At 38.3% G+C, this 20,506-nt stretch overlaps 1 protein-coding gene across 3 annotated transcripts in view; it reads left to right on the forward strand.

The window, feature by feature from the left end:
* The window catches only part of NME7 (NME/NM23 family member 7), an 88,267-nt gene that overhangs the window by 24,050 nt on the left and 43,711 nt on the right, over positions 1–20,506 (forward strand). For all 3 annotated transcript variants that reach the window (XM_054655186.2, XM_077174320.1, XM_054655185.2), the window contains 4 exons: positions 1,998–2,108; positions 6,107–6,157; positions 8,577–8,784; positions 11,765–11,870. In XM_054655186.2, the coding sequence (XP_054511161.2) occupies positions 1,998–2,108; positions 6,107–6,157; positions 8,577–8,784; positions 11,765–11,870 (476 nt within the window). The remainder of the gene's footprint in view (positions 1–1,997; positions 2,109–6,106; positions 6,158–8,576; positions 8,785–11,764; positions 11,871–20,506) is intronic.

A 20,506-nucleotide genomic window follows, 5' to 3' on the forward strand; every position in this document is an offset into this window, starting at 1 on the left:
AGCATTACCAGTCTGTCTCAGACAACCTGTGTAATAACATAAATACAAAAAAGTGTTCCTTGAGGAAATGCAAATGGTGCTGGAGATCCCATTCCAGAGGTTTGATCCTTATTGTTTGTGGGAAATGAGAGTGTAGAGAACCTCTTGTGCCAGCATGCAGGTCATGCATTGTGTGATTCTAATTGATCAAACATGCAGCTGCTCCTCCTCATGGGCCTCGATTCATGTGGTACACCATGTGATATGATAAATAATATCACAAAATGAGGTGGGGCTGTGAAATCCTTGGGGAAGAGGGGAACAGGCTGTAAGGCTGCGTGAAGTATGCTGGCAAACTGTGTTCAGTGTTGGTGAGAGGTCAGCCTTTCCTGAGAGGTCTGCCTTTCCTTCTCTGAAAATGGGGTTAAACCAACTGTAGTCTGCACAGCTGTGGACTGAAGCGCAGTGTTAGTTGACTGCTTCCATGCAGTTTCTGGCTGCACCCTTAGTCCATCAGTCTTTTTGTATCATACTTCCCCATGGGTCTGAGTCTGAGGCACTCTGTGTATGGGAGCTTTGTGGTGCTTGAGGAAATCTGTTTGTTTCTGAGCTCTGAAGGTCATCTACGCCTCTCCCTTAGTTGCAGATAAAATGTCGCTTATGTTCAAATTTTTCTGGTGACATTTCCTGGTCCTAAAACCTCCCTTGCTCTACATTTGCTGTGAAATAGTCTGTCTCTTGCCAAAGCGTCTGTCAATCTGGGGTCACTTAAGGTTCAGAGCAAATGTACTGGAAGTTCATCCATCTCCTATAATCTCAGCATATTTGCCCCGGCTGGAATATATTGCTGCTAACCTAAGGGCTACTTTCCATGCTATGCTGGTATATAAAATAGGAAATTTGCAATTATTTGTGTTTCATTCAAGGAAGTACTGCAATAAAAAATTCCATCTTGGAGAGCCTTCTTTATTGGAAACAGTGTAAAAAATGGAAACTGCTCTTTTTAGGATTGTCAGAGACGTGGCGTTTCTGAGATGCAGGGTTGAATAAATCTGTTGGTTTGTAGGCCGAGCACAATTGAAGCTGACTCACCACAAGATGAATGCAAATAGAAAATGCAATTTTACAGACCTTCTTTTTGTGCTTGTTATTTTTGATTAATAATACGTTTAGTGCTGATGGTGTTCTTGGTGCTGTGCAAAGCTCACTAAAACAGTCCTGGCCCTGGGGATGTACAGTGTAAAAAGATAATTACCTAGAAGACAGTACTTGGAAACAAAGATGTGGGGGAGAGTGTAGAGATTTTTGGATTGATGTCCCTTAGAATACAGAATATAGCTGTCAGTCAGTATAAGAGATTAAATACCTCCTCTTCCATCCTTCTATTGTGTCTATTAACAATGTCAGCTATTTGGCATGCACATTCTATACCGTGAAGTTTTTGTACTGTACCAAGCACAAGAGGATCTTCTTCTTCTCACAGAGGTCTTCAAAAATTCAAACTTTGAGTTTTATGGAAGAGGCACATGTTTGAGTAACATTTTTTAACAGGAATTTTAACAGCTTCAATTTTTTGTGTATGATTAACATTAGGGAAAAAGGGAGTTGAGCAAGCAGAGGGAGAGATTAGCAATTCAATTGTGTTCTGACCCAGACTGAGGAGCTGTTGAGATACCAGTTATCTAAGGAAGAAGTGGTCAAATCGTGTGCTCTGAGAGCAAAGGGAGAAGTTGATAAATAATAACTGCTGGTGGAACATTGTGAGCTGACTTGGGTTAGAAAGCCAAGAAAATTAAAATGTGCAAACCTTGTTCTTATCAGAATAATGTGTTGCACAGGCATTCAAGAACAGCATGGAAATTGATGAGACACTGGGACAGTGAATATGTGACGGTGACAAAATTTCTCTTTGCTGTGCTGTTTTTTTTTGTCTGAATATAAACCAAACATGCACACCAAATGCTCTAAGGGAAGTTGTGTTGGCTGTATCTCTCTAATATGTTTTTTTTCCTTCCCAGAACGCTGGCTTTGATTAAACCTGATGGAATGCGTAAGATGGGACAATTATTTGATATCATTATTAATGCTGGATTGACAATAACTAAGGCCAAAATGATGCTGCTTTCAAGGTAAGGAATTCTTAAGGTTAGCTCTATTGTATCTAAATATTTTTGCTATTAAGAATATTCTCTAAAGCTATTCTGTGTTGTCCCATCTGTCAGATCCATTCCAGTGACTAAAAGAGGTAACTCATGAAGCTCATCAGTTTCATTGTTCTGCAGGTTTCTGAAAGTATTTAGAGATTTAAGCTAAATATCAAAAAGTGCTGTGCAAATGAGTATGGGTGATGAAATACGTCATGTCTGTATGAACCCAAGGTGGCTACCATAGCTTTAGCAATCCAGCAGTGTTTACTACTGACATGTCTGTATGTCCTCACCTCCAGGCTTCCTCATACAGGTGGTATTGCTCATTATAATACTGTTGTCTTTAAAGTATTTGGTTTCCTTGCTCTCAGTAAATCTGTTGTCTTAATTTTTGCTCTCAGATTTTTTGCTGGAAGTCCTAGGCAAAGCAAGTGATCTTCTGATGGTGCAGGGTTGGACAGGTTTTACTCATGCATCTTCCTAATACCTCAACCTTCAGTGTTCTCCACTTCTTAATGAGCCCCAAGATTTAAAAGGAAGGCATGCTTCAGAGGAATAAAGAACATAATTAATTTGCCTCAGAAGACTTTCCCAAAGTTGCTGCATTATTTTTCCATTGCTGCTTTACCAAACCTATTTGTATGCAACATGTTTTTTGAAAGAAAAGCTATCTATTTTACATAATACCATTTTCATGTATTCTTAGTATTTATGTGAGAGGTCAGCAACAATTTTTCCTTCACTTCAGAATCTTTTTGGCTTTCTGAAATACTGATAAAATCACTAACAGACTTCCTCCTCTGCATACACCTGCTGCAATATCTGATAGTAGTAGTTCCAGATCCTCCACCCAACAACTCCAATTCATGAGTTCAAACATGTTTCTAATGTTCCTTTGCAATTCATAATGTTCTTTCAAACTAGCTTTTTTTTTTGCTTCCTCTCTCCTGCCACATGAGAGATTTGATCCTGAAGTGTTGTTTTGGGTGATGCTTTGTTCGAGTGTCTCTCTGAGAAGTCAAACTATTGAGCCAAGTCACGGGCATTAGAGTTGACTCACACTAAAGGGAATAAATGGAGACTTGAACTTTTACTGCCTACTGCAAAATAAAAATTTCTGGTTGTCTTGTATAATTGAAATTAATTATTAATAAGCACAAGAATGGGCTGCGATACTGAATGTGTTTAAATGTATCATGAGTATTTTGTGGTTTCTCTGCATACCAACTACTCAATTTCTTGGGACTGTGCCATTTTAAAATGATAGAACTATGGCTTTTCCAAAGTCTTCTACCCTTATATTTCTGCAGGCTTGCTTGTTCAAATCATCATCATCATCTACTGCTTTCTTTAAAGGGATTATTGACAACAGTTGTCTGTCAATCAGTGTTAAGTAGATTCATGCCTTCTGTAGAAGTTGTAGTGAAGATATGGAAGTGTGGGCAGGCACTTGCTTCTTCAGTCTCTTCCTTTAATACTGTGTCAGTTCAGTCTGTTATACATAGGTGAACACTGTTTTCCATTATTTGAAAACAGAGAACTAATAATGAAATTTAAAAGGAACTAAGTTATACAACACAACTGCACTTTGATATTTATTTCAGTGGGAATTGTTAACTGAATAGTAGAGCTCAATTTGTTTCAGAAACAGACTTCTCAAATACTTCTTTGCAATCAGAAATGGTGATACTTAATCTCTTCACATACCCTTTTCATATTTGCTCTCCAAAATTCTTTGGTGAATTAATTTCAGAAGAAGGTTTTCTTGTGAAATTATGAATTGTAGGCAAACCTTTTGCCCAGCGTAGACTTGAAGCGTGAGATTGCAAGAGTTCCGATGTCTAGCATAATTTTTACATCATGCTTCTGCCTTTGTTTGAAAAGGAAGGAAAGTAAATATACTGTATGGTTGATAAAAATATTTTGGACTTTGAATGGCTCATACTTATACTGAACTAAAAGCAGCAAACCAGGAATTACTCAGGTCATTTTGATAAAAAAGCTGGAGAAAAATGTGACTGTTCAAACATGGATAAATGTTAAGAAAATTAAATTCTTCTTATGTTCTTCTTGATGTTATTTCTTTCCTCTGGCAATATTTGGTTTAAGTCTGGACTGCAAATTGGAGAGAGACATCAAAAGTTCAATTTCAGATGACAGAACTATGCCTTTCTTCATATTTGGAATCTGTTATTTGAAAAATATGCAGGCAATTTCTGTCAGTAAAGACAGCTGCTGAAAATGAGCAAACTCATGAAGACCAGAAAAATTTAAAAGACTGTGCTGCAGGTAAAAACAACTTTCCAATTTGGAATCTCACCCTACAGCACTGCTTTATTATGAACTCTATACCCAGAGTAGAGGTCAGCAATTTTTCTTTCTTTCACTTGTCAGTCCTCTTGAAGAGCTTGTCCTTCTCTACAAATTCCAGCTTCAAAAAGTGGCACACACCAGAATTTGGAGCAAGCCAATACTGAGCCTGTGTTCTCAACAGGATTTCTGAAGCTGCAAAATAGCAGGTTTAGAGCTGAAAAACTCCATGGATTTTTCTAGCTGTTGCTGTGCAGAAAGAGCAGTTCAGTAAGCAAGAGTAAAACGTGAGAAGCAGCTGGAGAAAAAGACAGGGAAGAGAGTAGGAAAGAGTAGGTTGGCTGGTGGCAGGGGCTGGTGGGGTCAAAAGCCACAAAACTGTGTGTCCATTGGTGGATGGATGGTAGCTCTGCACTGTAGTGGTCCCCAAAACCTTGTAGTTGGGTTGCTGAACCCAGTGCTGGTAGGATCGTGGCTGTGGCAATGCAGAGCTTGGGAAGGGCCATCACCCTGTCTGAAAAGGACAACTTTTTACTTCTAGCTCCTGAGGAAAGCCTGAGTAACAGCTGTGCTGCAGACACACTGGGTATGCCTGGTAGCCTTTATTTGCCTGGCAGTGTAAGGAGACCCCTTGTTGGTGATGGAGAGAGATGGGGAGACTGACTCAGTGATCAGAATCCGATTTTATTGTGGGATACAAATACTTATATATTATTTCAGGGAGACCTGTAATGTGTACTACAATGATTAGATTAAAATCACATACACAAACTTATGCATATAACAACATGTCTTGCTTGCAGAGTTTAATGGGATTTTCTTTTTCTGGTAAACCTGTTTGATTTATTCTTCTTGCAATCTAGGTCTAATTTTCAAAGTTCTGTTTGCTTTTGCCAAGGCATTCTGTTATCAAATCTCTTATGTTAACCAGGCCAAAGTCCATCATCTGTCTTGTGTCCCCCAGCATTCCAATAACCCCTCACTGCTGAAGCCCCATTGCTTTGGAAGAAAGGAGTGTGTAGTCACTGCTGTGTTCCCTGAGGAGACTGCAAGGCCAAATTGAGTTTTGAAGCGTGAAAGTGTGGGAGAAATCCAGTTTTAATATGGAGGCTATTGTGCTGCCTATTCAACTTGTAAGATTTGAGGACACTGAGTGGAAACCAGGTTATGCAGAATTTTGTTATGCACCAGTTTAATCAAAGACTAGCCCTGATAAAGAAGTGTTCCAGTGGAGCAGATAAATTGCTTATGCTTTAAAACCAAACTTCATTTAGCAGTATTCCCCCTCAAACTGATGAATGATGAAAGCAACATAACAGCAAATGACTTGTAAGAAGGTGACTCTGCTGCATTTATTTCTCAGCTTGAGAATGTGGGGATGATCAATGACCATGAAATGGGCTTTAGTAATTCCTTCTCAGAGCAGGAGCATGAGGAGTAGTCAGCTGTACTGGTAGCCACACAAAATATGAAATTTAAATGTAGTTTCTGTTATTGGACATGAACAACCAACAAGTTGTCCAGCTTAGGAAGACATTGCCTGTAGAAACATGTTTATGGATGGTATTTGAATGAATGATAATTGTGGTTTTCAGGGGGGTTTTATGTATGTATGTATGTATGTATGTGTGTATATATATAGCTATATCTCTGTCTTTTTACTTTTTCAGAAAAGAAGCAGCTGATTTCTATGCTGATTATCGAGCAAAACCTTTTTATCAGTAGGTATATCAATTTCAGCTTGACGTGTATTAAGCTTATTTATTGAACACACAAAATTCATTTACCATTTTTGATGCCATGGGACCATGGGAGAGAGAATCAGAGCTTGTCTTACTTGAGTGGAGCCCTTTGCAAAGCATGCACCTTTTCTTCTTCCTCTAGGGAGAGATCCTTATTTCAGCTATTTATGGTTTTAACTCACTTTTTACAACCCGGTGGTATCAGGGGAATGTCTTTTGTCCCTCAGAAGTGAAAATGCTCCTAGCAGGGCAAAACTTCAAAGCCAAGAGAAGGGCTATCTTCAGGATCAGGGTGGAGCTTGCAGATGAGATTAGGGGGAACACTTAGTTGTAAGAATTGATTTGGTAACAAGTATCCCAAATAATAAGTAACTGAAAGGATAGTTCATAGGGTAGTTTTTAAGGGTAGTTTTTACTGTACTGCTACCCTTGGACAAATGTCAAACTTGTATGATGTTAGACTGCTCCACCTGATGTGAGAAACCTTAGTCTTTCAATAACTGACCAGATGGATGCTTATGACCCAGAGATTGAATCGTTTCTACTTTTCCTGAAAGTGCCAGCAACTTTCTTTTCCTCCCTCTCCACTTTGCATTCCGCCTCTTCTAGGGATTCGAAGGTGCCTTGTGTTTTTCAGCCATATTGGTGCGTGTGTTTGCACTGATGTGGTTGAAAGACCTGGTTTCAGTACTGACCCGAAGTGCTTGAGAACTAGCATTGCCAGATGCTCTCCAGTAACAGCAGCTGATTTGTTGTGGGTCCAAACTCAAGCCCTTCAGACAGACATGGCCCCAGGCTATGTCTGACCATGTTGGAGGTCAGAGAATGCATGATTTGGAATTGCCTTTTCTTTGCTGAGTAAGCCTGCTTGAATATGTTGATAAATAATCAAGAATTTGCCTGAAGTCTTATTTCACAGATGTCTATCTATACTAATGGTAATTGTCTGAGGAACTGTAGCCTTTGTCCTCTGTGATGTGCCTGTCTCCCATCCTACAGTCCTATTGGCTACATCTTCTGTACAGGATTTTTCTTTAAATTAGAAATAAATAGCTCTAGAGCATTCCAAATCAAATAGAAACAAGAAACTTCAAGGCAGTGAAGTGTGAAATATATGACTCATTTATATTTGATGTTGTATCTTGTCTTTAAATTCAGATTTCATTTGCAAGTTCACTAGTCAATGCAAGTCTAGTGAATAGTAAGGAAAAATAACAATCCTATAGTTTGGAAAATAATGGCTTTCATATTAAAGAAATTTTAAAAAAAATTCAAGGATTAGTCTGCACAGTAAATAGTGTTGTAGAAATTGCTTTTTTCTTGGATGTATGTGTACTGTTTCAATGTCCTAAACAAGCAGACTCTGACCAGCAGAACCTGATATCCAATCGCTTTTTATTGTGTTGTTTCTTTATGTATTTTTTCATAGTTTTAACATTGTTTCTTTTTCAAAAAACTACTGGGATTTCTCTTCTCTTCTTGACCAGTGATCATTAGGAAGAAGGTAGTTGGAGAAGCATGCACATCCACAGTTATAATTGTGTAAAGCTCTTCTTTTAAACAAAATAGTAAAAAACTCAGGGCCAATGTTCTCCTTTGTTGGTTCTGTCCAGACTAAACAATGAAAAGACAGGCTTATTGGTATGCATGTTTTGTGAAGATACTCAATTATAGTTATTGGTGTTTTGTTTAGTTTTTAAATTGAATGTTTGGGTTACCAATTTTGGATGGTTGTTTTCTATTGTGAGATGCTCAAGACAGGAGGCAGGCTGCTCCTGACAACAACTTCTCCTTATTTGGATTCATCCCATTAAAATCACTTGAGTTATGCCAAGATGTAATAGCTCACTTTGTGAGTAAGTCCCTTATCCCATGCAAATTTTCAACTCCTTCCCTTCTCTCCCACTTTGGACGCTGGCTGGGCAAAATCCATGGGATACATCTGTGGGGCAGTGGAGAATTCAGTTTGAAAGCAGTGCTGATGTTCTGTCAGTGGGGTACACATCTAGGTCATGTATGAGAGCCTTGAAATGCTGCTGTGCAGAAGAGGAAAGCTTAGGAATTATTCCTGTTAGTCAAGTGGTTACCAGAGTCTCTCCTTCACTCTTACCAGGACATCAGTACTGATCCTTTAAAAATTCTTTTGAAATCTAAGACTCTACAGAGTAGCTTGAGTGAGTTTGGGTTAGCTACATGCTGTTTTTTTTTCTACAACCATAATAAGGGAATGTCTGCACATGACCTAATCTGACCTGTTCCTCAAAGTAGAGTCAACTTCAAAGTTAGATCAGGTTGCTCCAGATCTTGCCAGTTTGAGTTCTGAGCATCTCCACTGGGTCATATTTTTGTTGGTTTTAATTTGTAGTGTGAATCACCATGTGCTGTTTCCCTTTTGTAGTGAGCTTCTCCAGTTAATAATGAGTGGCCCCCTCCTTGCTATGGAGCTCTTAGGAGATGATGCAGTGAGTAAGTGGAGCGCAATAGTGGGGCCAGCAAACCCTACAACAACTGAGAGTGATACACTGGACAGCATCTCAGAGAGCTTTGGACATTGTGGCCTCAGAGATGCAGCTTATGGCCCAGATTCAGTTGCTTCAGCTGCTAAAGTAAGTTTTTGACTTTCTTGACTGAGGTTTATTTTTACTTTTATCTGCTAACAACTGGATTAGGAATTTCTCATTTTGTTTCTACACTTGAGTTCAGAACTAGTTTACATATTCTTCATGTGCTCCTTTTTAGCATGGAAAAATAAACTGTCTGAAAAGAGAAGTCTTGTTTATCACAAAGGTGAATCTTGGGTGCTTTGATCAGGAGAGCATGCCTGGTCATTTTTAATGTCTTCTGTACATCACAAACAGTGATGTATTGCATAGTCTGTGTAATCTACCTATAGTCTACCAATGTTGGTCATAAAAAGAAAGGGACTAAATGATTAAATCTTTCTGTGCCCTCTTGTGTTTCACACATCTGTTCTCCTTCACAGTTCTCACTAGTGCTCTGCCTGCAACCTACTTTGCTATTATTGTTCAGAATGAAAAGTTAAAAACCAGGCCACTTTGTAGTGCTTTGTGCTTTGAGAGGTAACACAGTGGACATGACTTTGAGGAGTTTGGTTCCATTTTGCTTTGTTGGCTGTGTTTCTTTTCTCAATGCTAAGAAAAAGCCCTGGGACTGGATAATAGATATTACCATTTCTGTAGAATTAAGGTGACTTCTGTGTGCATTGTTGTGGGATAGATATGCTAATAAATGATAGCAAGAATAATGTTTATCTCATGGTTGATTGATGTATCGCTGTGGTGTCTCAGCTGTAAACCACTTTAGCTGGGGAAAGATACCAATTGTTGCTTCCTTGATTCTAGTCTTCCCTCTTTAAATTGGAACAGCTGCAGTAGCACAGCTGGAGAGAGACCTCTGGTTAAATAGTTAGATGTCTTCAAATATAAGGGTGAAAGTTTCTCTTTTTTCCTGTGTACTACCATGATAACTGCGCCAGCTTCTGAACTGAGAGTGTAGGAAAGAGTATCTATTAGCATAAATTCTTGGTTAGAAGCATAAGTGTGTGCTTAGGTTTTAGTTTGTTATTCTTGCTGCATTTCATTATTTTTGAAATGGTGTCCAAAGGCCCCGGTCATCTGCAGCATTTTTATGACACTGATATTATTTTGCTGAACATCTGCAGGTGTGTGCATCTTTGTGGAGTTAATGATACCTATCTTTAATAAATAAAACAACATTTTGAATTTAGTGCCCCTGTGCCTTTATTAATTTAATAGGCCTAGTATTATATGGCTGTATAGCAGTTGCTATGGAAACTAGTTGGCTGTGACTGCAGAAGATTTGCTGAAAAGAAGGAAATATAAGATAAAGGGACCTAAATTAACTCTCCTGACAGAAAACTGAAGTCTCAACCACATTTAATGAATGTACCGTAAGATGAACACTTAGAGTGGAAAGCTGCATTGTTCTTTTGATGGCTAAATGACAAGTGAAAGTATGTCTCTGATACATTCTAAGCTGCTGTCTCTCTGCAGGCCAAATTTTGTAATTTCTTTAGATCAGGAATAAAGGGTAAGGAAAATAATTTTATTTTTAAGGTTCAACAAGATTATAGTTTGGCCTTTCATTATCCAAGTCCTTTAGCATTATTGAGTTAATTTCCTTTTATGAATTTTAATGGATAAAACTAAGTGTTAACTATTACACATATTTTACTGCCCTTTTCTGGCTGCTTTTAGAGTAAATAGCAATTAATAGAGTGGGACAAGTTCCTTGAATCATGCAGCATTTTATCAGTAGAAGGATGTAAGGAACGAACCCTATTGTCTCAGGTGCACCCACTTAAAATGTGGATTATTTGCCACCAGAAAAACAAAGGCGCTTTTTCTATCTGTTGAAAGATACATTGTCCAGGATCCACTGTCCAAGATTCAAGCCAGACAAGTTTGAATTGTGTAATTCTTCAAGAAGGGATTACAGAAATGGTTGAAGTGCCATGAGTTTAATGTGAGTCTATTCCATTTAAGTTGAGGTAGTAAATTAAGGGAGACAATTCCAGGAAATGGCCTTTAGCATTGCTACTGTTATACAGGAAAAAATCAAATACATTTGGTAGTAGTATTTCTTGGATGAAACATTTTCTCTTAAATAGAAATGTATCAATTCTCTTACTGAATTTGACCGATAGGTATGAAATGGAACCTGTGTTTTGTGCATTTGTTGATTGGCAGATTGTGTAACATATGTAAATAAATGGTATGGAAAAAGCGTGAAGCTGGCAGTGAACAGTGAAAAAATATCGCTGAGGAAAGAAACCTGAGTGCCAAGTTCACCCCAGTATGGTCTAAGACACAAGGTATCTGATGCCTAAAAAGTGATGGTGGGAAGAAAGAAATTGAAGGCAAAAAGGTTTCTTTGATTTTTCTGAGAAATCAAAGCAATTGGGTTCATCAGCTTCAATTCAGTAAGACTGAACTAATTAATATAATTAATATAATTATAAAAAATTATAGGGGCAATAAGGCATGAGAAGTGACTCAGCAATTTTAGACAAGGTTTAATTGTTTAAGATGAAAGGAAGAAAATGCAAACAGTTTGGAAGGAGGTCAGTTTTGTATATGGAAAGAAAACATACTGAGAAATGGATAATAGTTGTATTTTTGCTTATGTAGTGGAAAAGATGATTTAAAAAATAGGAAAAATAAAATATGTGTGTAAGGGAGTAGATTTGGAAAGATACTGAGGAAGGAGAGAGAGTATTAGTAAAGCTGGGAACACCTCTACCAAATTATTGTTGCATCAGCATTTTGAGTGCTCTGAGTATGAACAGATTGCATTGCAGAACTGAAGAAATACTCCAGTCAAGAAATACTCCAGTCCTGTTTTTGTGATTGTAGCAATGATGCCAGAGAGGAAAAGATACATTTGAGATAATGCTTCAGGAAAGAAGTATTTGTAGGAAAAAAAAATATGCACTAAAGGTTTATCTTCTGTGATTATGGATACTTCAGATGTTGTTACTCATGATAAAAGCTGATGTGTGCAGCTAGATCAATCTAAAATGTGTTTAATTACAATTATTTTCAGGAGCTGGAGTTGTTCTTTCCCTCCAGTGGAGGTCGTGGACCAGTCAGCAGTGCCAAATTCACAAACTGTACTTGTTGCATTATTAAGCCTCATGCTGTTAATGAAGGTAAGCAATGCAGATAGCAGAGGAGAAAGCAGTATGTGTCTATTGTATCCATGACCATTCCTGTGCTCTCTTTTTGGGAGAATGAGACTGTGTGAGCAAAGGGTGTAATTCACATGCAAAAGCTTGCAGATACATTGTCTTTCATTTAGTATTTCTGCAGTTCATTTCCATGAAGAGTGAGTGGGTCATGTGCTTTCCATGCAGATACCTGTTCACTTCAGAATAAGAAGGGAGAGGTAAAAAAGATTAAAACCTATGTGAGGTGTGACATATCTTATTGTGACAGCTTCCCATGTCCTTGCTTCTGTCTGCCCAGCACAGTCACCTGCTGGAGGTTAGCATCCTCCCAAGAAAGTGAAAGCAGGACACCTGGCCATGATCCACAGCCCTCTGCTCAGGCAGTAGCACATCAGATCCAAATGACTCACAAAGGGAGATTTGTGGTGTTACGAATCTCTTTCTACTGAATGCAGTTGGGATGGAAAGTAGGAAAGGCTTGTTTATGAAAGTGAGCCAAAGACCTAAGGCATTTGGTGGATTCTGTGATGCTTTCTGTGCTGGAGATTGCCCTGGGAGTTTGCCATATGAGTATTGGGAATGTTTAATGTTCTGCTGTTACCATGCAAAAATAACCTCGCTTGTGTGTCCTGTACTTAGATCCAGGAGCATGTGTGGAGCAGTGAGTGCAGTAAAATATTTTGACTCAGGCACTGAAACAGTATTTTTGAATGCAGAATAAATATCGCCATGTGAGAGCATAAAGTTTTTTCTTAGTAAGATGCAGAGCACACTGCAACAGTCTAATCACTTCTTTGTGGTTAGCTTAAATGGAAAGAGCAGAAGTGGCTGGAGCAGTTTCCAGGCCTTTCACACCTCAGGTGGGATGTCTAGAGAGCTTGCTGAAATTAAAAAAGGCTTTCACAAGAAGGAGTTTTGTAGTTGCTACTGATAATGTGCCTGTTATCTCTTCCAGGCCTTGCATGGTATCTGCTGCTGATAAGTCTGCCATGCAGCAAAGACACAGCAATGTTCCTTTTACAGAAATATGGGCAGCAGCTGGGACTATGATTTTACCCAGCTACATGTTTGCAGAGGACAAACTTTTCTGTGGCAGGATTGTTAGAGTCCTTCATTTGACTGTAAAAATGGCAAAGTGGATGGCTTGGACTATTTTTTTTTAGACTTAAGATAAAATTTCTATTACATATAAAGGTTCAGACTCAGGTTTTCTCTTCCTATTTTTAATCTTACTCATCTCTGTAGATTTCAGTGTGATGTCTGTTCCTTTTTTTTTCTGGAACTTCTCTGAATTTTTCTGAGTTGCCAGAAGACAAATTGTGACCCTATTTGCACATCCCTCTGGGTGTATGAGTGCCTGTAGGAGGGTGAGGGTGGTGAGGAGAGGAGGTATGAATGTATGTAAACAAAAAATGTGTGTGCACATCCAGCTTTGTAGAGTGAGTGCTGTTCTTAATGTACCCTATACAGTCCTTTTTCTCACACCACAAAGGGCTGGAAAGTCAGAGGACAGCTGCCAAAAAGCAACTAAAATTTGAAAGACAAAAAGTGTACCTTGTGAGAGCATTCTCCCTCCATACAGCTGTAATTACTACCCTCAAAAACAAAGAGATCAGAATTGACTTCTCTAAGTCAATAGACTGTTTTAACACTCTGTTGTGGTTTAACCACAGCTGGCCACCAAACCCCACACAACCGCCCGCTCACTTCTCTGGGATTTGGGAGAGAATTGGAGGAGTAAAAGTGAGGAAACTCATGGGTTAAGATAAGGACAGTTTAATGGGTAAAGCAAAAGCTGCATACATAGTCAGGTAAGTAGAAACACAGCAGCTGGAGAGGAAAGGAAATCCTGTGTGGCCTTCAGGGGGAAAGGGTGTTTGGCAAAGCCAGAGGCATGGAAGGAAAATCACGTGAGTCAAAGCATCAGAGCATCTTCTGCGTTGGAATTTTGATTTGTGCTCTATAAATTTTCAGTATTGATATCTAAAAATAAACCTTTTTGCAATTTCCTATGCACTGCTGAGGCTTTGAACTTGGCTATCTAATTACCATGAATATAAGCTACTCATTACGTATTTACAATTACATAAAGTTTCATTTATGTACTTCAGTTTATATGGAGATCTAGTCTTTATTTCTGTAGAGACATTTGGCTGAATTAATGATTTGAATTTTGCTTTCTGGCCCTTTTCCCCAGTGTTTTTTTTTTCCTCCAGAATCTGTTGCATAACTGATTCTTAGAAGGAAAAATCTTCCTGGTTTTCTGTCCTAGAAGATGATTTGCTTTAATGGCAGCTGTAAACTAGGGTGCTTTTCAGGATATAATCTCTAGTTCATGCTGGTTAATTCTTGGGCACAATACTCTCTTAGGAAATGACTTTCATAGCTACAGGTGGTTTCTATCCAGTGATAAAGTAGAGGAAAGTTAGTGCTGGTTTTATCTCTGGCCTTGCTGCCTCTTTCCTGATGGACATACAGAAGTGTCTGGTCCTAGGCAGCCACAGCAGCACAGTCCAGCCAACCACAGTGCCCAGGCACCTGAGAATTCCTGTAAGCAGGAGTGTCAGCATGTCTACCAGGCTGCAGAGGAACTCTGGCCTGGTAAATGGTCGTGGGGGACTAAGGTGAAATTTAACCTCAGCTGTCAAGAGTGCTCGTAATGCTGGCATCGCTGGCCCTCTAGGAGTGTGTGCCATGCATATCTCTTAAAGAAGTAAGGCCATAGCTATTGTGTCAGCTTGGTGTCAGCATAACATCTGTGGAGGATCAGAAAGGGGTAGGCCGTGGAAGGCAGTGTAGTCCAGAGCTCTGGACTAGACAGCTTTAGGGAGCTCCCTGGTGGTTGCTCCCAGTGGAGATGGAGAACTTCCCTGGCTGGCAGCAGTGAGGTGGTTGTATTTTAACTCTGAAGAGGCTTTGCAGAGCAGTCCAATTCTTCTTCACTGAGAGCTAGAAGCAATCTGATGCAAAAGCAACCCGATGCTACTCCAGGCAAATTTGTTCTGACCAGGGCTGCATCAGGGAGACATGATGGGTTTATCGCCTCTAGAATCTGTTATCTGAATCTTCTCAGTGTCTTTCAGTTTCCTCCTCTTCTCCTGAGACCAGTTTTTAGTCAAGTAGGTTGGTAACTAGTAAGCACAGCTCTAGGATTGTATGGTTAAGTCATTTAACAATTTGAAGTTTTTAGTGTTCATCTGCGTCCTGTAATCCTCCTGCTTCTTGTGCTTCTGATACTTGAGACACAAGATCATAGTTGCAATCACATAAGCATTTTTTTTTGTAATTCCCCTCATGTTAGTAGATCTGGAGGTATTGGCACTAGTGCTCAGAAGCCAAACTTGTGAATTCACCACAATGGGTAAACATCAGTGTAATGCCCTTAGGAGAGTTATGATTCGACTGCTTTGTGAGCAGAAATAGCACCCTATAGATCACTGGGTGGGATTAACTTCCAGTATTTTTATGTGTAACAGTTTAGTCATGTTTGCTGTAGGAAGTAGACTTTGGTATTTCGTGACAGGTTTAAAGTTTCTTTGATGTGGCCTTTAGTTCTTCCTTGGAAAATTAGCAGGCGAAAAATTTTAAAATAGAGATGATCAGGCTGTAAAGACTGAGGTCAGAAGTGTGTAATGTGCCATCTGAAAAGGCTGCCTAGAGGAAAGGAAGCCTCTATGGTTTTGAGAGGTCCTAGGCATGAGACTGACTACCCAGACAGGTTTGCTCTCCTTGTATGTGTTAAGCTTGAGATTTTTTTCTAACGTATCTGCTGAATTAAATCCTTTTTCCTCTTAATTAAAAAAGATACAGTGCTGTCTTCCACAGTATTCTTCAACTAAAGAAAATTCAAATCTCGTAGAAAATAAAAGGAGCAGGAATACCTTCTTGCCAAGTGAAAAAGATACTGTGTGGAAATGTGGTTTTAGACCTGTTCTGAGTGGATGATAAAACTTAGGCCTCTTCTATTTTAGCTTAGTAGCGAGTGGACAGCTTTAGAAAGTTGTAGAACTTTATATTCATTAACAAAATGTTGCATGACAGGAAATCATAAGAATCATATTTCCTTCTTTATGCAAAGGCAGAAAAATTCCAAGTGAGAGAATAGTTTGTAGCTCCAAAGACAAATCTAAATGTGACAAAAAGAATACCAAGGATGGTAGTTCAGTCTCAGGCAAGTACAGAAACAAAGTTTACTTATGTAGAATCTCAGGTGAATTTACTGTACAAGAGAGAGTGAGGAGAGGAGTGTAGAGCATGGGAATCCGGCATTGTAGTGGATTATCTGACTGCAGACAACTGAAGGACTGTCCTGACACACAATACACTTGTTGCTCTTTGAAAGAGAGAAGGCATCACTATGAAAATGTTCAGTTCACCTCTGTATAATGCTAAGTGTACTTACATGTGTATAGTTAGGAAATTGAATAAGCTGGAAAAGAAAAAGAGGATGGTATAGTAGAGATACAAATCTATTATCACTCTTAGCACTACTTATCTATTTCATAGGTTTTTCTCAAGGCAATTTGTATTAATTAGATATAAAAACTCTGGAAATTGTTAGCTTTTTTTTTTTACCCTTTTAGGCATAAGTCTGAGTAATTAAGTATTTTTATTTTCAGGAGACCTAGAATTAGAATAGGGTTTTCAGAAAACTGGCTTGAGAAAAAATGATGAGTGCAATTTTGTCATAAGTTATCTGAAAGTACATCTTCTGTCTGTGATAAGTGTGCAGATAATAGAAAGGTGAAGTGCAGATGCTGTGGAGTTTACCCCATTACAGGCAGAACCTTTCTTTGGATTTTGTCTACAAGACTGAGTGCCAAGTGGAAGGAATTATTTGTAGATAGAATCTGGAAGTGAAAAAAAGTAAATTGTGGAATGAACAAAAATCTTTGCAGATACTTCAGAGTGGATGGTTTGAGATGTGACCTCAGGGTATTCCCACATGCAACATGGCAATCTTAGTGCTGCAGTGATGTGAGGACTAACTAGTAAAACACTGCTTTCAGCTGCAGACATTCTTTTGCAGACAGACTTGCCCAGGGAGGACAGGTATTTTATGTCAAATGAAATGCAGTTTGTTTCTTATGTTTTCCTTGAATATATATACTACGTAGGATGTTGAAGCATTTGGTGGTGTCTAGTGGTGCTGGGTTTTTTTTTGGTTGGTTGGGTTTTTTTCTCTTTAGAGAAGCTAGAAAAAAGTAGTTAAAGTGAAAACAACCTACTTTGCCACTTCATCACCGTTTTTTAGGATAAAATAGATTTAGCTTTCGTGAAATCAGTCATCCATACGCTTCCATCTGTGTTGTTAATTCTTTGCTGTAATTGTAATGATGGATATTCCTTGCCGGGGATGTTTGGTTTTGAAACCAAACCCATAGTGTTTCTTGTTTTACTTCTGCCTAAAGTTTTAACACCTTGGCATTGGTTTCCCAGCTTAGACTGATTTTGGATTTCAATGACTACTGGGAAAGTGACATCTATTTTTTTTGATGTATGAAAAATATATTTTGTATTTAAATAGATTTTGGTAGGAGAGGAGGTGAACTGAATTTAGAAATCCTTTCTGACAGTCTGAGACAGGAAGGAAGAGGAGGAGATACACTTCAGAGTACCAAACAAATCAAATGGCACATCCGATCCTTGCTGGAGCTCATAAGTATCTTACAAGTGGAAAAAATGTATTTGCTGCTGTATTCAGTAGACTTATAGTGGTTGTGTTCATATTACTGGAAATCATCTCTGTGCAGGGACGATGGTATTATTGTAAAAAAAAAAACAACATTAGAAATGAGTGTTTACTACTGCATTTTGGGATTTTCACTTGTAAAGGGTTAGAGAAAAGTCAATTCTAAGCATGGACCAAGATAGTGAAACTTCTTTTCATACCAAGAAAAGAATTTCATTCTTTTCATCCTGATTAATCAGGAGTGTATAATTTCATTGAAATCACTCAGTGGTTGAGGGACATTTACCAGCATGTCTTTTGTGAAGGAAAATATGTTATATTGATCTCTGAATTCTCCAAGTATTCTTTTTCTAAAAGAAGGTAAAACAGTGAAAGATAGCCTAATTCACTTGGTTATCAGTGCCTTTGTGAAAGTTCTTTGCTATCAGGAAACCAGAATTTTCCTTTAGTGGAGTAAATTGTTTGTTTAGATCTTTACAACATAGGCATCTGCATAGCTTTAAATGTCTCCCTGAATGTAGGATCGGACATGAGCACATCAAATTAAAAGGGCTTTACAAATGAAGTCTTATCAGGCATCCTGGGCCAGTTCTTGTCAATATTGTCATTAATGGCTTGGATGGGTGAGTTTAGAGCATGCTTGCAATGTTCACACGTGGTATCACACAGAGTGCCGACTGAAATTTTGAAGGATGTGAACAGAATATTTCTGTGAACAGAATATTTCTGTGAACAGAACATCAGAACATTCATAATGAATTACAGAAATTGTGTGATGCAAAGATGATGAAACTGAGTATAAACTGCATAACACTACGGTGGAGAAGGGATAATAAATGCAAAGATATAAAATAAACAACTGGCAGAGTGTCAGTGAAAAGTTTGAGAAATTGTTGGTTTAGTGATGAAAGAGGCACAATCTGTGTTCACTACGTACCCACTAGTTCTGCTTAATGAAAATCCAACTAATTTATCATATCCAATTTTTGAGCTCTCTGTTTTAAAAAGAACAGAAAAAGAGAGCAAAATAATAAGACATTTAGCCAATGAGAGCTGTATGGGTTTAATTTATTTAACCTGAGATAGGTAGGACAGGGATATACAGCTTTCTCTAAGTACGTTTACAAAATATGTGAATATTTACTAATTTAGCAGAAAGAAGATTTAATGTAATCATTAAGGAATACTTTGCAGTGTGTCACTGGCCTGATGTTTGGTGATGTAATGGAACCTGAAGTTACCAGAAATTTTTGGGAACATTTTAGAAAAATGAAAAAAATGTGACCATGCTTTATCTAACTCACTGTACCTTGAAGCAAAAGGTAAATATATTGAAGTCTCTTCTTTTACTACCCTTTTCAAATCAGAGTGTAAGGAGAAAGGCAAGATACTGGATCTGAAGACAGCCAAGGCACAGAATATAGGAATATGTGATAGTCTTTTGCCAAGTGGAAAATAATTACGGAGCTTATAGTGTATTTACTATTGTTCTAGGAGAGTGAGTTGTTGAACTTTCCAGATTGGAGGGGATTGCATGAAGATTTTAACCTCCAGAATTAATTTGACAGTGAAATAGTAGATTAAAGTTATTGTTTGTAATTATAGGCTAATGCACATTCTTTTCCTCCTCTTCACTAGCCTGGGAGGCTTTTGAGGTTCCCCTCTCCTTTGCTGGCCCAGAGTGTGTCACTCAGGAGACCCTCTGTCATTCCCTGGTGTGCCAAGAGCACAGGTGCAAAAATGACTTCATATCCTTTTTCACACAGTAGACAGTGGGGTTGGAAGACCAATAATTATAGATTATCACCATGACCAAACTTTTGGGAGTCTAAAAATGGTGTATTTATGCTGCATAGTAAAAATGTCTAGAGTTGTGTTATTCCTAAGTAGAAAAAGAAGAAAAGAGAGAGAAACCTTGTTCTTCAGGGTATAGGTTGACCAACTGATAGGAAGAAGTGCACTTTTTGAGAATGACATTTGTCATTTACTTACTGCCCAGTGTTTTCCAATGTTGTCTGAAACAAAGATTAGCAAGAACTTCAACTGAAATATATTGCAGGGGGGCCAACTCTAAATCCCACTTTTCCATCTTCTAGAGTTCAAAAAGGACATTGCTTGGAGTCAAGCCTGATTGTGATTCTCCGGAGTTTTGAAATAGGACCTTACCACTTGGCAGTAAAGAATCACATTATTTCATTATACTATGAAGCAAAATTGCATTTCAAAATGTCAGAAAAAAACATTAAATTAAATTGCTCCTTATAGTTAGTGATATGTTAAGCACCCAGTACAAGTTACTTTTAGAAGTATATTACTGGATGAGGTGGATCATCAATCTGATCTGGCAGGTTTCGTATTCCTGTCAAAAAACCCCTGACGTTTAAGAGGAATTATTTTTAATTATTGGAAGGATTTAAAAAAACGACATATGGAGGCTGAGATGAGGAATTTAGTTCTTGCCTTGATTTGAAAGCAGTCTGCTATCTTGCCGAATGAGCTTTTATCAGAGGAATGGCTAAATTAGGAAACAGGTCAAGAAGAAAGGGAAGAGAATGTAACATTCCTATTCCTAGGGCTGGTGGTTCATAGTGCACTGGGACTGAAAGGTCCCCAGTAGCACAGCTGCTGTGGCTCATTGATTAAAGTTAAAAGTGACTTGCATTAAACTGTTTTATTTTATCCCAATGCATAATTCTGCAAACAGTGGTAATATTTTTCAGTCCGATGTCTTCCCTGCTACTTTCTGTTTCTTAATGAAGGACAATTTTCAAATACTGTATGTTGTAAAGCAACCAAGTCATATAATATTAATGTAACTGATTAAGTCTTGGTACTTTATCATTTTTCCTGATTAAAATATATTGGAAAATTATTTCTGTCTATATTGGAAAATTATTATGTCCTGTACTAGGTATGTAGTAATATA

Source organism: Agelaius phoeniceus, chromosome 2 (genome assembly GCF_051311805.1).
Source record: "Agelaius phoeniceus isolate bAgePho1 chromosome 2, bAgePho1.hap1, whole genome shotgun sequence".
Classification (NCBI taxonomy): Eukaryota; Metazoa; Chordata; class Aves; order Passeriformes; family Icteridae; genus Agelaius; species Agelaius phoeniceus.